The sequence below is a fragment of the Schistocerca americana genome, chromosome X, assembly GCF_021461395.2.
Source record: "Schistocerca americana isolate TAMUIC-IGC-003095 chromosome X, iqSchAmer2.1, whole genome shotgun sequence".
NCBI lineage: Eukaryota > Metazoa > Arthropoda > Insecta > Orthoptera > Acrididae > Schistocerca > Schistocerca americana.
The window spans coordinates 429,334,373-429,352,112 of NC_060130.1; the positions used below are offsets into that span (position 1 = coordinate 429,334,373).

General features: G+C 42.3%; 1 protein-coding gene across 1 annotated transcript in view; it reads left to right on the forward strand.

Moving 5' to 3' along the window:
- LOC124555334 overlaps positions 1-17,740 on the forward strand; it is a 212,215-nt gene that overhangs the window by 160,738 nt on the left and 33,737 nt on the right. Inside the window, exon 7 of the mRNA XM_047129212.1 lies at positions 9,249-9,364. Coding sequence (XP_046985168.1) covers positions 9,249-9,364 — 116 coding nt within the window. The remainder of the gene's footprint in view (positions 1-9,248; positions 9,365-17,740) is intronic.

Sequence of the window (17,740 nt, forward strand, 5' to 3'; positions counted from 1 at the left end):
TCTGGATGCAGTCATTTTGTGTTTCATCACCAAATAAATACATTCCCAGTGTCTTTCAATTTCACAAACAGTAAATGGTCTCATCTATGAATTGGAAGTTCATTTATTATTTTAAGCTTATAGGTAATTAGATCAATCTTTTCTATTTTTCAGTACTGTAGTGTAAGGCTATCTTGAAAACAAATACAGAGCATGTAGCAACCAAGTGTACTTCATGTGTTGCCTTCTGAGGCACACGGCGAAGAGGGGAACATAAATGCCACAAGGAAAGTTACACAAAATGTTGTCTGTGTTCCTCCTGCCAATTTGAGCGACAGGTACTGCCATCTGTGTTTTTTCATGATAGTACAAGCATAATAGAGTACTTCTATACAGATGTAGGGCAATCGTTGCAGTACATTAAAGCTGAGGAATGGCCAATGTAAATCTTATATCACTTATCTTTTTGGAGTATAGTCCATGTGCCATAGCGAGCTACTCACTCCTCTCCAAACTGTCAAAGGTCAATAATGTTACACTCCCACACATCAGTGAAGTATACCCCACAGAGCTTGCACTTCTGGCATCTTCCCGTTGATTAACGCGTTGTGGGTCATGTCAGCACTCAAGTTCTCAACCCAGAGGTTATGAAATAGAATATGAATCAGATCCCCGTTGTATATTTTTCATAACAATGTGGGTAAATGGGGTGATCTCTGTACTTTTGGAAACCAAAAGCGTTGCTACAAAGAAATTTATAGTAAATAAATAGATATTACAAATAAAAGTAAATCTAATTCTGTAATTGTTTAACAACTTGACATTGGCAGTTCAGCCCATTATTTCTGTACATTCAGTCTGCATAATTTCTTAAAAATTGGAATGATACGGGCTCCATTCCAGTTCTTCAGGAAGTTCCAGTTTTTATTGCATTAATTGTTAAATGGAGGCACAGATGGGAAGCTACTCTAGAGTTATCAATCTGGTTTTTGTGGTACGTAACAAACAAAAATCTGTGTATCCATGGTTTTCGGGTGTGCTGCCAGATACAATCTTCGAAAGTCCACAATACTTCAGCAGACAATCGTTCTACCATCATCAGGTGCTGCTGATAGAATAAATACCCAAATTTCCATCTGCACCACATGATGAGGGTGGGAGCCCTAAGAGGCTCGGCATTCATCATTCACTGGATACGGGCTTGGCGACCCTGGGGTTCCTGAGCTGGGGACTGGTAAGTGCCGCCAGTCCCCTGTCACTGTAAGCTCTGGGCCTGCTTCAGTGACCACTGTGTGGCACAGCCGTGGAACATCGTTTGTCTCAGGGAATGGGGATCTTGGCTTGACTGCCCGGATCACGAGGATGGAATAAACCTCTATAAAAAAAAATCTCAATCTCAAGGTGTGCTGCATGCTGATGAGATGCATGGCTGTTAAGGTGGAACAGTCGTTAGCAGGCAACCTCTCGGGAACCTGACGCACCTCAGTTGTATAAGGCTTACTCAGGCACGTGGGGCTCTGTCTGAGTGGACCCTTACTTCCCTAGCTGCTTGTGGGACCGAAATGGATCCTCCAAAATCATCTTTTCCTTCTCCCAGTGGAAAGGGTGGGCCACTGGAAGGTTGTAACATCCAGTCTATGAAGAGGGCTTGTGTAGTCAGTCCCCTGACTCTGGTGCTTCCTTGACGAGTCCAGTTGTTAGTAACAGAATGCATTCTGGTCCTCAGAATGTGTTTCTCATAGTGAAACGGAAGGAGGGTAGTTTCGAGAAGGTTTCGTCCTTCTGTATACAAAAGGGTTTGGAGGGAATCTGTGGATCCTTAAAATCAGTGAAGTGCTTGGGCAATGGGACCTTGCTAGTAGAAACTTCCAATTCCCAGCAGGCAGCTAACCTCCAAGCTGCTAAGTGCCTTGGGAAATATGTCATAGACACTGAACTGCAGAGCACCTTGAATTATAGCAAAGGTGTTCTGACATGCTGGGATCTAGTCGACATTTCCAAGGAGGAACTGCAACGTGAGTGGGCTCCAGAAGGTTTAGTTGATGTGCAACATATCATAAAGAGGATTGATGGCAATCTTATCACATCCAACTCCTTTATTCTGACCTTCAGTAGCACAAAACTTCCTGAGCATGTTAAGGCTGGCTTCCTTCGCCTTAGTGTGAGGCCTTATTTCCCAACCCCAATGCTCTGTTTTAAATGCCAGTGTTTTGGGCATACCATTTTAGGGTGTAAAGGCGAAGCGACTTGTGGCAACGCCACTCATGAAGGAGTTGGTTGCTCATCTCCAGCCAAATGTATCAATTGCTCTGGAAACCACCCTGTTTGGAGTAGGGACTGCCGAATCATTTTAGAGGAATGCAAAGTCCAGGATATAAAAACAACAAAGCGTATCCCCTGTGGTGAGGCCATAAAGATTGCAAGTCGATGCAGCCTCCCACATGTGCTACATCTTTTGCGTGAATGTTCAGAAGCCCATTGAAAACGCAGATGCCTCTACACAGACGGAGGTGGCTAGTGTTGGCAGTAATACCTACAGATGGCAGTGCACTTGGAAGGCAGCAAGTGTTTCAGAGCCTGTAGCCTCTACTTGAACAGCAGACAGAGGTACAGTGGCCAACTTGGGCCAGACCCTGGCGCCTCCAACAGCTGAGGCTGTTCAGATGGCTATTACCACTCCCCACATCGGCTCCACCAAAGCCCAGAAAACTGCAAAAAGCTCCTATAAAGCAGTCACAGCGGGTCAAATCACGTGGCCTGACCATGCTGATGTCATTTTACTTGATGCTTCATCTGACTCTTCCACAGAGCTGATGGAGTACGACGTATGTGTGGGGCAATCATCTTGCCCCACGAGTGCCCCTCCACCTGCTGCAGCCTCCTCACCTTGTTGGAAAGACAGGATGAAGGTGCTACTACCCCCATCATCGATTGCTCCCATATTTCAGTGGAACATGCAGAGGTCCAGGACACATGTGGAGGAACTTCATCCACTCTCTCAGGGTAGACCCTGTGTGTGTGTCTCCAGGAGACTTATTTCCATCCCTCATACTCCTCTACGCTCCAAGGGTCTACACTCCACAAAAAGGAGCGACCTGTATGGAGAAGAGAGCTAGAGGAGGCATAGATATTTTCATCAGGGTGGACTGCCACTCTTCACCTCTCTCACTTACATCAACTTTACAAGCTGTTGCTGTGTCCATGCACATGCGGCATCCATTGACTATATGTTCCCTTTACTTGCCTGCACATGATGTACTTCATGAAAAGGCCCTCACTGACCTTATTACACAGCTCCCCAAGCTATTCATCATCTGTGGTGATTTTAATGCCCACAATGTGCTTTGGGGCTCTGCCATTACCTGTCCCAGGGGTAGAGCAATTGAGAGGCTTCTCCTGTCATCCTATGCGTACTTGCTAAATGCGGGACAGAGCACTCACTTCTGCAAAGCGACAGGGTCATTATCTGCCATTGATCTCTCACTTTGTTCTCCAGCTCTTACCCACAATTCTCAATGGGAAGTGGGCAGTGACTTGCACGAAAGTGATCACCTCCCAATTTGGATTCACCTGCCAGATGGTGTTGGCCCCGAAAGAAAACCACCACAATGGGTGCTCAGTAGAGCTGACTGGACACTTTATAACCAGTTGGCCCAATTCGAACTCTGGCATGGGTGGATCATATTACCAAACTGGTCCACTACACCGCTGCAGCATTCATTCCACAGTCCATGGGCCACCAGAAGAGGCAACCTGTCCCTTGGTGGAGTTCCGTATGCCACTCTGCAACCAGGACCAGGCGTGCGCCTCTGTGTAGGTTCCAGTGTCGGCCAACTGCTGAGAAACTTGCAGCCTTTTGGGTGGTGAGGGCTAAATATCACTGAATTATTCGAGAGAGCAAGAAGAGGTCGTGGAAACAGTTTTTGAACACCATTAATCGTTCCACTAAAAGTTCCATTGTGTGGGAGACCATCAGGAGGATTTCTGGAAGAGGAGGGAGGTGCCCCATGGCTGCTGTAATGAATAGAGGCACTCTCCACACGGATACATGAGACATTGCCCAGACTATGACAGCGTATTTTGCCACAGTTACTGCAGCAGCCAGTCAGGATCCGGATTTCCAGCGCCATGGAGTGGTTGCTGAGAGGTGAAGTTTAGCCTTCCAGTCCACCTCTAATGAAGTTTACAACTGCCCATTCTTCATGTGGGAGCTAGATTCTGCATTGTCTGCAGCTCGTGACACATCCCCTGGTCCACGACAGGACCCATTACAGTGTGCTGTGGTACCTCTCAAGACACAACAAAGATATCCTCTTCGCACTTTTAAATGCCCTTTGGGAGTCAAGTCACTTTTTGACACATAGCGTGAGGCAGTTTTAATTCCTCTTTTGAAACCTGGGAAAGACCGCACATGCCAAGTAGTTAATGTAGTGTTGCCTTCACTAGTTGCATGGGAAAGGTCTTGGAGTGGATGGTTAACCACCACCTTGTCTGGATCTTAGAATCCTGGCAGCTCCTTAGTCGCTTTCAGTGTGGGGTCAGGAGGTTTCGTTCCACCTTTGATAACCTTGCGCTCCTGGAGGCAGCTATACATCAAGCTTTCTTACGCTGTCATCACCTTCTAGGTATATTTATTGACATCAAGAAGGCCTATGGTACTACTTGGAGGCGTCTCGTCCTGGAGCAGCTTCACGAATGGGGTTTTCATGGTTGTCTTCCCATTTTTATTCAGTCCTTCCTCTCACCACGATATTTTAGATACCAAGTTGGTGTCCTCCTGTCTGATTGCTTTGAGCAGGAGAACGGTGTCCCTCAAGGTAGTGTTTTAAGTGTGACTGTCTTTGCCATAGCTATTAATAGCATTACGTCCATAGTGAAAAGTCCTGTCCAGTGTTCCTTGTTCATGGATGATTTCTCTGTGTTTTGCACTTCTTCAAGCCTTGCAACAATGCGTCAGTTGCAACTTACTCTTAGACGTTTGGGTGAATGGTCTCAGAAGATTGATTTTAAGTTTTCCACCGAGAAGTCGTGTGTGTTCTTTTTCACCGTTCTAGTTCAATTTTAACCTTTCCTGAATTGAGGATGTGTGACACTGTCCTTACTTTTAAAGACACAGTTAGATTTCTGGGGCTCATTTTTGACTTGAAGCTTACATGGTTACCACATCTTAGAGACCTGAAACAATGGTCACTTAAGGCTTTAAGTATTTTAAAATGTTTTAACCACAGTACATGGGGAGCAGACAGGACTTGCCTGCTCCAGCCTTACAGGGCTTTTGTGCGATCTTGGCTCAATTATGGGTGCATGGTGTATGGGTCTGCAAGACCTTCTTATTTAAAGATGTTGGACATTGTGCACCATGAAGGGATTAGGTTGGACACTGGGGCATTCAGAACAAGCCCCATACCAAGCCTCTGTGCAGAGGCTGGTGAACTGCCACTTCATATGCGGTGACGGCTACTTATGGTGTGCCAGGCGTATAAAACTATGTCCACACCATACACACCTGCATACCATACCGTTGCTCAGCTCCCTCTGCGTGGCTTTTTCATTACCGGCAACAAGCAACAAGGCCCTATGGGATTCATGCACAGGATTGCCTTTCTTTGATGGATATGGCTGGTCTTAATGTTTTACGTAAAGGTTGGAGCAGATTTTCACCTTGGCTCCTCCAGAGACCCAGACTTACTTTAGATTTGACTAATTTTAAGACAGATAGTACGCCAGATTTTACAGTCCAATCTCTGTTTTTTAACATTTTAGATGTGCATCACAGTTTTACTGGCGTTTGCACTGATGACTCCAAACAAGGGAATTTCCTTGGCTGTTCTGTAGTGTTCCCTGATCACGTCACCAGGATTCGCCAGCCCGATGAATATATCATTTTCGCAGCGGACCTCCACGTGATCCTGAAGGCACTAGAGCAGATGAATCGTATTTGGGGCAATCGGTTTCTCATCTGCTCAGATTCCCTTAGTGCCTTACAATCGCTGCAGAATCTGTACTCAGCTGAGTAGTTGGTCCAGCTGATATCTGACCAACTGTACTTGCTCCAATGGTGGGGTAAGCAGGTGTCATTCTGCAGGGTGCCAGGTCATGTCTGAATATGGGGCAATGAACAGGCCAATCGGGCTGCCAAGGAAGCCTTCAGAGAGCAGGATGTGGCACAGCGTCCTATTCCCTTGCAGTCTGTCATTTCTGCACTCCACAGGAAGTGCATGCAATTGTGGGAGGAAGAATGGCTGGCGGTGATGGCCAATAAGCTGTGGTTGGTGAAGTCAACAACTCAGCTGTGGCGTTCCTCCTGCCGGTTGCTGAGGCAGAATGAAGTGACCCTCGCGTGTCTTCAGATCGGGCACTGCCCTCTCACACATAGCTTTATATTACAGCTGGAGAACACCCCCCCCCCCCCCCCCCTCAGTTTGTGATGCTTGTGGTGTGCACAGCTCTGTCTGCCATATTTTAACAGAATGCATTTTATACAGTGATGCAAGGGCAGAAGCAAAAATTTGAGGGGATCTGCACTCTATTTTAGCTGATGATGAGACGAGTGTATCTAGGGTTTTAAAATTTTGCGATGTGTCTGCACTCTTGCCAAAACTTTTAGGCTGGAGGTTTTAGTTTAGTTCCTGTGTAGTCCATGTTTTACTGCTGACGCCATGCTTCGTCCCATGCTTTGGTGTGGGTACGCACATAGTTTTCTGACCTTTGTTACCTGTGTTTTATGTTCTGTTTTATCTTCCTGTTCTGGGTATTTTCTTGACACCCATCTCAATCTGGTTTTGATCAGGCACTGAAGACCCTGCCGTCGTGCACCCATACAAACCTCTCCATCCATCTGATGAGGGTGGGACACTTATCTGCGAAAATATCATGAACTTTCCATGAGTGGATCCCACAGCAATCCCAAGAACCATGGAAGCAGCTTATATGCTAAGAAAGTCACAGATCGCATAATTTTTTTTTTTTTAACATTTCTTTCAGCTCTTGTAACTTCATATGTTGAAACACCCTCATCAGTTAATCTTTCCTTTGTAGTTTCATAAATGACAGATTTTCAGGATTTTATTTCCAACACACATTTTGAAGCAAGAACTCCGTTGTCAGTGTTTCAGAGTTTCCTGAGAACAGAACTTCTGCTCAGCAATATGTATAAAAACGAATGTACAGAAAGTCAATGGACTTCGTTGTAAAATATATATATTTTTCGCTGTGCCTGTTTGCCACATGAAGTCATTATGGATTTTTTAAAATCCATTGTTATTGTCACTGAAAAACTTTGTTAGAAGTTGATTACAATTACACCCACATAGACCCATATTTCAGGTAATAATGCTCTTACGTATAGGATACCACTGCATTTGTAGTCAATTTATGCACTTCACTCTTCAATATTAAAAAGTTGCTTCTAAAATCACACATGCATAAGTTCAAAATATTATGGAGGATCTATATGGCATGGGTTGTGAGACTGCCATTGAAATGAAGCATGTTGGGCACAGCAGCATGCTCTGCACTGGGTAGTCAACTCTGCTGATGGCCACAGTTTGGCAGCGGCCATTCATTCAGGACAGTTGATTGATGGTCATGTGCACGTTAAAGTTGTGTAAGAATTGTAGCAGAATTGGTATCAACACTTTATGCCACTAATTGTGCACCCACACAGCTTCCCCGTCTCCCCTTCCTCTCTTCAATTACCCATCCCAATCCAGTCCTCCATGTCTTCATTATTGTACACTGCATGAACACACCAGTTTCCAATGTCATCCGAAAACTATCAAAGTTTTCAGTCTTGTCTGTGTGCGTATTAATGACTCAGGATATCTGTTTGGTGAGTTGCTACCTTTAATCTTAAATTATTCATCTTTAATGTTTCTGGTATACACTGATAAGCCAAAACATTATGACCACCATCCACCACGACTTTGGATGCCACCTGGTGGCGTTGAGGGCACGGGCCCCAGTAACAAAAGTATGTAAACGGAGCAGTCACAGATGGGGGATCACCCTAGTAAAGATATGGGCTGCAAATGGGGAAATCCATTGAGATAAGAGACTTTGACAAAGGGCAGATTATTATTATTATGCAGAACCTGTGAAACGGTATCTCGAAAATGAAGGTGGTCGAATTCCCATGGGCTACTGTTGTGAACGTCTACGGAAAGGTGAAACTACCACTAGGCACTAAATGGTTGGATGACCACTACTCTTCACAGAACGTGGGGTTCGGAGGTTTGTTAGAGTACGATGGGTGGTGATCTGTGGCTTCTATCTGTGGCTTCTCTGCCAAAAGGGCACAGTACTAGTGCACGCATTAGTGTTTTGGAGCCCACTGTTCATTCTACTTGATTGGACGTGGAGCTCTGCAGCAGACCAACCCTACATGTTCATATATTGACCCAACAATATCAGCTGAGATAGCAGTGGGTGCGAGACCATCGGGATTCGACCATCGATCAATGGAAGTCTGTTGGCTCGTCAGGTGGATCACATTTTTGCTACACTACATTGATGGTCATGTCCACAAATCCGTCATTGAGGTGAACAGCAGCTCAAAACTTGCAGCACACCACAGCCACAATCTAATAGGAGCAGTATTATGCTATGGGAGACATTCTCCTGCACTTGCATGGGACCTATGGTAGTAATTGAAGACACGCTGACAGCTGTGTGAATCACCTGCACCCCTTCGTGCTTGGTGTATACCCCGACAGCGATGACATCTTTCAGCAATATAATTGTCCATGTCTTGGAGCCACAACTGTGCTGCAGTGGAGTGAGGAGCATTACAGTGAACTCACTTAGATGTCTTGGTGGCCAAATTCACCTGATATCAATCCTATGGAAGCCATCTGTGTCACTATTGGGCTCCATCACTGCGTACACAAATAAGTGGCCCGATATTTACAGGAATTAAATCAGCTGTGCGTAGACACGTAATGCCAAATACCTCCACAAACCAACCAACAAACTGTCGGATCCCTGATACACAGATGTATTTCATTCCAAAGACAGACAAACAAGCTATTAAGCAGGTGGTCATAATGTTTTGGCTCATCAGTATATATAGTCTTGCATGTTTACTTTCCTTTAGATAGAGCACTCTTCACTTAGAATTATCTTTCTGTTTATAGTTAACTTCCACAAAAACTAAATTAATACTAACACAAGTGTTTAAATGTGGTAGTGTTTTTATTGCTCACTATTTGTGATAATTATTTACACTCAAGGTTTTCAAAGATATATAAATATTTTCACAATTTTTACAGGGCCAAGTGTGGCAACAGAAGATGGCATGGATTTTACTGATGAACAGTGGAAGATAAATTATGCCAACATTGTTTTTGGAAAAGATTGTCCTGTGATGAAAAAGTTCACTGTTAAGGTAATTCAAATGTGTTTTTACCATTTCTTCTGTCCATCGTTCAGATTTCTTATTTCCTCTGCCTTTAAAGTCTTCAAAATTTAGTATTTTATTTTTTCTGCTTTTTCCTAATTCTTGCATGTTTCCTTCTTGTTGTTTTCTTGTTTTGGTAATCCATGCTGATGTTCCCTTATTTTTGCAGCAATTAAGTAATATTTCATTTTTTTAGTTGTAGTACTCAAAGATGATTAAACATTGCTTTGCATTATTTCTGAAATTGTCTGTGAATTTTGCCAGATCTCATTTTTTAACCATGAATAATTTTTATTGCACCTGTTATTTTTCAAGTCTTTCTTTGGAGCATCTCTCTTCTGTCTACCTTGTAGTTAACTGTGACAACAAGCTGTGAAAGAAAGAGAAGTTTAGAACTCATATGTTTGTTCATCATTTAGGGCAAATAAACATAGAAAAACTAAAGGACACAATGAACTTAATTTGGTATCTAATGTTTTATCTATTCCACTTTCGTAACTTCTAAAACCATTTTTTGACTTCTCAGTGTTATCTGTCAGGTTCTTCCATGGTGATTCCAACTGTGAGGTCACTCAGTCTAGATAGCTGTTTGTCATTCTGATTTGTGCAATCAATTTTTCAGTTAAGCAAAAGCTGATGAGTATTAGTACAGGGAGACAGGTTGATGTTACCAGGAAATATCTAGAATACATTATTCTATCTATATAATAGTCTCCAAGCTCTTGGACTTGGTTAAGGTTTCAGCTAAAATGGAGAATGATGTTCACATAACAAAACATTACATTATTTTCAGGAACACGATTCTATCCATAGGCTATGTGGTTCAGCATGTGGTGAGTGTGTGAGCATTCATCATCCCCACAATGTCTCCATCTGCTACAAAGGAAATTGTCGTCTACCTATTTAACAAATTATTCAATGCCACTCAATAACTACTCAATCTGTGCAGGAAAAAATTAAATTTTTGTTGCTGAAACAGAAAAATATTTTATAAACATATCTTCTCACCTTCACACCTATGGGATAAAAAGGTTGTTAGAAGACTTCAAGTATTTTCTTAAGATTTCCTTGCAGATTTTCATTCTGACTGCATGCAGTTCAGCTAAAAAAGAGGAAAAAGGGTGATTGAGTCTACAAATCCTCCAGCCAGACTAGAACCAGTAGCTATTGCAGCCTAAACTTCAGAAGGTGACTGTTACCACTGAGCTTTCAAGCCGCTATAATGTTTCCTGCTCTCTCATTGCCAAGGTGATGGTTCAGCCAGATAATTTGCTATGTAGATGATAATAGTTGTAGCTTTTACCATATATTTTCCATTATGTTTCCAAGTCTTAATTCTGCTATCAGAGTTAACACATTTCCGCAGCCCATCTGATTCATGTCCAGGCCCTAACCACCTCACAGTTGTGCAGCACAACCTGAACCTTAAACATAATGCTGGTAGCTGCTGAGTTGATAGAGGGTCAAAGTACTAAAAGGAATGGATGGATGGGTTCTTTCTCATCTGTGTAGCTAAGGTAAGGTGCTAAAGTGTAATTAGGAACAAGTTTCTGGTGCACAGAATGCACCCTCATCATCATAAATTAAGAAGAGGGGACACTTCTTTAGCAATGACAATTTCTTTCCTTCAGCCCCTGCCCCTCCCCTCTCTTCCCCACCCTCCCCCTCCCCCCTCCCCTCTCTTCCGCACCCTTCCCCTCCCCCCTCCCCTCTCTTCCGCACCCTTCCCCTCCCCCCTCCCCTCTCTTCCGCACCCTTCCCCTCCCCCCTCCCCTCTCTTCCGCACCCTTCCCCTCCCCCCTCCCCTCTCTTCCGCACCCTTCCCCTCCCCCACCTATCCCCTCCCCTCCCCTCCCCCACCTCTCCCCTCCCCTCCCCTCCCCACCTGTTTCATGTGTACTACAAACTCAAAAGCTTATTTATCATACACGATTTTTTGTGACAGAGCTGTACCAGTGGTTACACCATGGGCATAAAGAGCACATAATACTATTTATTATTATATGATTAAAAGATTTGGGTTAAGAATGTTCATGTTGGCATTACACTCAACATGCAAGAAAACAGATGAAGGTACAGAAACAGACCACTGAGTGGAATACGTGAACACCCACAGACAGATTCCATAGGATACAACTAATGTTAAGTGTCAGATTAAGAAAGTGATTGGTGCACAGACATCATCTGGCATGATTTGAAAGGCAGTCTAAAGAAGCTATGAGAAAATTAAACCTATGCACATTAGATACCAGTGTATGCTACATGACAAACAGTTATCAGAACATGTAGAAAATAACACAAATGCTGCAAGTAATGTGTAGGATACACGAGAAACAGTTATCAGAACATGTAGAAAATAACACAAATGCTGCAAGTAATGAGTAGAATACATGATATTCTATTAAATCTTTGCCTGTGAAACAACCAAAACAAAAAGTATTATCTGTTCATAATGTTAGAGCATGGTCTCTGAGAGTGATTTGTCAATGAGAGCCAAAAATGTTTCATGCAAGCTTTCACAGTTTGCAGTATGCATACAAGAAGAAACCAAAATAACAAGAAGAGTGGAAGATTCAATGAATTGAGCGTGGAGCCGTTTCTATGCAGGTAGCACAATTTGCTCTTAATTTAGTTAGAGATTGTTTGATAATGAAGACCCCAAATAGGCTGTTACAATATTAACATGAGAATTAAAGAAGTGTTATGGTTATAACAGCCTGCTGTGTAGTGCAGTACTCTATTTGCGGCTCAGTGTGGCACATTTAGAGACACCAATGCTAGTTTCAGTCCATTTGCTTGCGGCATACTCAGTGAGTCCCTCTTTGGACTGTTACTGCATGCCCAGTGAAATCCGTCAAGTGTGGTGTTGACAGACACAGGTGAATGAAGATGCGAAGCTGCTCCCTGTTGCAAGAAATTACCTCTTCATACATTCATGTTACACATTAACTAGTGAAACAGAAGACTCAATCTGGTGAAGGAGCCAATGACAGCCAACCCTTAAACAAAAACAATTTCTAGCAGTAAAAATGTGTGCAAGAAAATACCTTCTCATAAATAAAACAAAAAGAATGACAAGTAGATAAAGGCAACTTCCCTTTCACAGCAACTGCTGTACTGACTGAACTATCCAAGCACAACTTGTGACAAGGCCTCACAGCTTTGCTTCATTTGCATAGGGAAAATTCATCCTTGAAACAATCTCACATGCTGTGGCTAAGCGATGTTTGCTATGTCCTTTCTTCTAGAAGTGCTTCACCTTCCATTAGGTTGCAAATAAATCACCTGGAATGTTTGTAAAGTCCATTTAAAAAAGCTGTACAAAAATGAAACCTATATGCATTAGATTCCAGTGTATGCTACATGAGAAACAGTTACCAGAAGCAATATACTAGCAGAAGCAAAAGCTGTGAAGCTAGGTCTTGAGTCATGCTTCAATAGCTCAGTTGACACAGCATTTGCCCACATAAGGCAAAGTTCCCAGGTTCAAGTCCCAGTATGGCACACACAGATTTTACCCTTATGCTGTTGTAGGTGTGTGTATGCATCCTGCTACACCATTCCCCAAGTGTGGTGGCCATGTATAGATGTGCCACTTGCGTTTTCCTACAGTGCAGTGGACATCTGCGTGCATCCTAAGCTGTATACAGAAACATGCAGTGATGTGGATGAGTTACTTCCCTATGTCTGCGAATAAAGGTTTGGTGTATTTATTGCACAACGTATGTGCCTCATTGCATGCTATCATTTGCAAAAAAACATTGTTTCTCCTGTGGTGTGGCTGAAGCCTGTCTGCTGTCCCTTTCTTCTAAAAGTGCTAGTCCTACAAATTTTGTAGGAGAATGTCTGTAATGTTTGGGTTTATGAGATATGATGATTGTTACGACCACATGATTCATGATGCACAAGTACATGAATGGGCATGTCATGTGCAACCGTCCTTCAGAAATAAAGCACAATAACTCAAGAAGAAAATGACCTATCGTTCTGCTTCCAATTTGAAGTGAAATTTTGGTATCTTACCTACATTTCATTTGGTGCAATGTATGAGCTAAAATCAACCATATGAAATGTGGTTTTACCTCTGCAAAGACTAAAATTTCATGCATTGTTTTACTTAATTTGAATGCAGCACAAAATGTATGATGCATAATAAAAAGTAATTGAGTTATTTATCAAATGAAGATATCAGGCAGTAAAATGTGCAAAAATCAGTTCTTTTCATGTAATAGTTTCCGAAAAATTGGCTGATAAGTATTTAATATCGGCCAGAATGCTGTATTTCACCACGGAAAGCAGATAGCACATGTGTAGCAGGAAAAGGGTTCATATGTCAAAGTTTTAAATCTGTGTTTGTTGCTGTGAAAGCCAATAGTATTTCAGTTTGATGGTTACAATTCCCAACTACTGCATAGTAACACAAAGTATACAGACATCGCTCTTCTGATCCACATAAATAACCAGCAAGGCTGTAAGCCTAGATATAAACTTCGGCATTTGGACATCTGGATTTATTATCTCAATACAGGAACTTCATTTCCTGTATGTTGTTCGAATTTATCATCTTAAAAATGAAGAGTTTTTCTTGTAAGCAGTAATTAGTCAAGAGATTATCTTCACCCAAGCTAAGAGTGTACAATAATATTTAATTCTCTGTTCTTCTGTGGAGGGATTGTGAGAGAGAATAATTTGTGAGGTACACCTTCCTATGTAGCTACTGATATTCAGTTATTTTTTGCTTTGCCTCATCTCACTTAGAGCTGTGGTGTTTTGGCTGTGTCATACTCAAAAACTTTACAAAAATCAGTCTTAATTGGCAAAACTTCATATGTCAGGTCACACACCTACTGAAAACAATAATTTAAAATTTAATTCTAAGTACTTGTGGACACAGATTTCTGCTACTTATTGAAACCAAGTAATCATGTGAGCCATCTGGTTTTATTCCTATCTTGACATTCCCTACTCTGACCGTCAGTCTGAAAAGATTTTTAAAAAATCTAGTCCTATTTGCCACTTTGACTATAAAACAGAATGTGTTTAACCGAGTTTATGCGTGTGTTGCTGTAAACTGAGACCTTTGCAAAACTAATTAAATTCCCAGCCTAATACCCCTCAGCAGGTTCATGACCTCTGGACAAACGCACAGGGTTCCACATCTGCTCCTAAGGTTAATAATAATCTACCTATCAAGAGGATGGGGATGGGAGTGGAAAAAGAAGTGTAGACCATGGTGTGCAAATTCTCAGACTATTTGTACAGAGCACTGACTGACTTTCAACGAACTTCATACACAGTTTCAAACCATTATGAAATTTTTTCTCTCTGATCACCCCAGCAAAATGATGAAAGGAAAAAAGTTTATTGCATGCTACATTTTTGGTGATTGTGCAGTAAAACTGCTGTATCGGGCACAACATTTAAATTTATTACTTATTTGTTACGTCTTTGCTGCTAACTCTTTTTACAACAGTTTTGGAGATGGGCTTAGAGGGGGTAAGGAATAGATGAGAGGGGGAGAAGGAGCAGAAAAACAGAGAGGGAGAAGAGCAGATGGACAGAGTGCGGGGGGGGGGACTGGTAGAAGATTCGAATAAATACATACCTGGGAAAAGCCGGGCACTCAGCTAGTAAATTTAATAATACAGGTAATGTTGTGAACAGCTTAATATAGGTAACAAATGAAATTACACAATTTCAGAGACTTGACTGGTTTCATACAGATATGATTGTACATATAGACTGAAGCAATGACTGAAAATATGTACCAAGGCCGGGAAACGAACCTGGCTCTCCTGCTTACTAGACGGGTGTGTTAGCTACTAAGCCGCTTTGGCACAGTGATTCACACAACTGCATGGATTACCCTGGCACACCTCCATCCTTGGTCCAAATTCTCACTGTTGCCCCTGTCTACTTTTAAATTCTCCTATACACACGAACAGAATTTAAAAGTGGATTGGAGTGGCAGTGAGAATTTGCATCAAGGAGGGAGGCATGCCAGGGTGTTCCGTGCTTGTGAGAACCGCTATGCCAAGGTGGCTCAGTGGCTGACTTGCCTGCCTAGTGAGCAGGAGACCCAGGTTCAATTCCCGGCCTTGGTCCAAATTTTCACTCGCCGCTTCAGTCTATATACGTAAAATTATATAGGTAATGTTGTTTCCTGAAACCAGGCAGCAGAGATTGGAAAAAAACAGTCAGTGTCATGAGCCGAAGACTCCCAGGTTACCCCCCCCCCCCCTCGCCCCCCCCCCCCACCCCTATTGCTGAATTACAAGTGCACATTTTTGTCTTGTGGCGCATATGGCGTTATGCCATAATAAAGAACCAAACATGAGGTAATACAGTACTGGTACTCCAAGGAAATTTGCACCCCATAAACATCTACATCCATACTCTGCAGACCACAGTGAGGTGCATGGAAGAGGGTATGTCCCATTGTACCAGTTATTAGGATTTCTTCCTATTCCATTCACGTATGGAGCACGGGAAGAATGAATGCCTCTGTGCATGCAGTAAGTATTCTAATCTTATCCTCATGATCTCTGTGTGATATATAGGGGGTTGTAGTACATCCCTGGAGTACTCATATAACACCAGTTCTTGAAACTTTATTAATAGACTTTCTTGGGACAGTTTACATCTGTCCTCAAGAGTCTGCCATTTCAGTTCCTTCATTATCTCTGTGACACTCTCTCATGGACTGAACAAATCTGTGACCATTCTTGCTGCCCTTCTCTGTGTACGTTCAGTATCCCATGTTAGGCTTATGTGTTATGGGTCCCACACACTTGAGCAATAGCCTAGGAGAGTTCGTACAAGTGATTTTTAAACAATGTCTTTTGTAGACTGATTGCCCTTCACCAAAGTGTACCACCTGCTTTACACATCACTGAACCTGTGTGATCATTCCATTTCATGTCCCTACAAAGTATTTTACTCAGGTATTTTTATGATTTGCCCAATTCCAACAGTGACTCATTGATATTATAGGATACTCTTTTCATTTTGTGAAGTGCACACTTTTACATTTCTGAACATTAAGAGCAAGTTGCCAATCTATGCACCATATTGAAATCGTGTCAAGATCTGACTGAATATTTATGCAGCTTCTCTGACAGTACTTCATTATAGATAACTGCATCATCTGCAAAAAGCCTGATTTTACTAATAATATTGTCTGCAAGGTCATTAATATACAACATGAATAGCAAAGGCATTCCCTGGGACTCACTGGAAATTACTTTTACATCTGGCAATGACTCTCCATCCAAGATAACATGTGTCCTCCGTACCAAAAAGTCCTCAGTCCAGTCACAAATTTCACGTGATATCCCATATGATGATACTTTTGACAAGAAGCGTAGGGGTGGTACTGAGTCAAATGCTTTTCGGAACTTGGTACTGAGTCAAATGCTTTTCGGAACTCAAGAAACACAGCATCTACCTGGTTGCCTTGATCCAAAGCTTTCAGTATGTCATGTGAGAAAAGTGCGAGTTGGGTTTCACGTGAGTGATGTTTTCGAAAACCATGTTGGTTGCTATTGAGGAGGTCATTCTGTTAAAGATGCCTCATTACTTTGGAGCTCAGAGTATGTTGTAAGATACTACAGCAAATCAATGTCAAGGATACTGGATAGGAATTTTGTGGATCATTTCTACTACCCTTCTTGTGGACGGGTGTGACCTATGCCATTTTCCAAGAACTGGGCACGGGTTTTCGTTCGAGGGATCTGTGATAGATTACTGTGAGAAGAGGGCTAACTCGGCAAAAAATTCAGTATAGAAACTGACGGGATTCCATCAAGGCGAGCTTTGATCAATTTTAACCATTTCACCTGTTTCTTAACACCACTGGCATTAATACTTATTTCATTCATCTTTCCAGTGGTATGAGGATTAAATTGGTGCACTTATCTTGGGTTTTCCTTTGTAAAGGAATGTTTCAAAACAGAGTTGAGAATTTCAACTTCTGCTTTGCTACCCTCAATTTCAGTTACTGTCTCGTTTGCTAGGGACTGGACACTAACTTTGGTGCCACTAACAGCCTTTACATACGACGAGAAATTCTCGGTATTTTGTGAAATGTCATTTGACAATATTCTGCTACAGTAGTCATCATAGGCATCCCACATTGCACGTATTATGCAGAAGTATCTGTTTGTTTAGATGTTTCTTCACAGTTGACTATATACCATGGAGGTTCCCTACCATTATGAACTGTCTACTGGACACATATCTATCCAGTGCGTGGTCAACTAGTCTTTTAAACTTCGGCCAGAGTTCCACTACATGCTCCTGACCTGTGCTGAAAGTTTCAAATTCGTCATTGAGATATGACATTAATGATTTTTTATCTAGTTT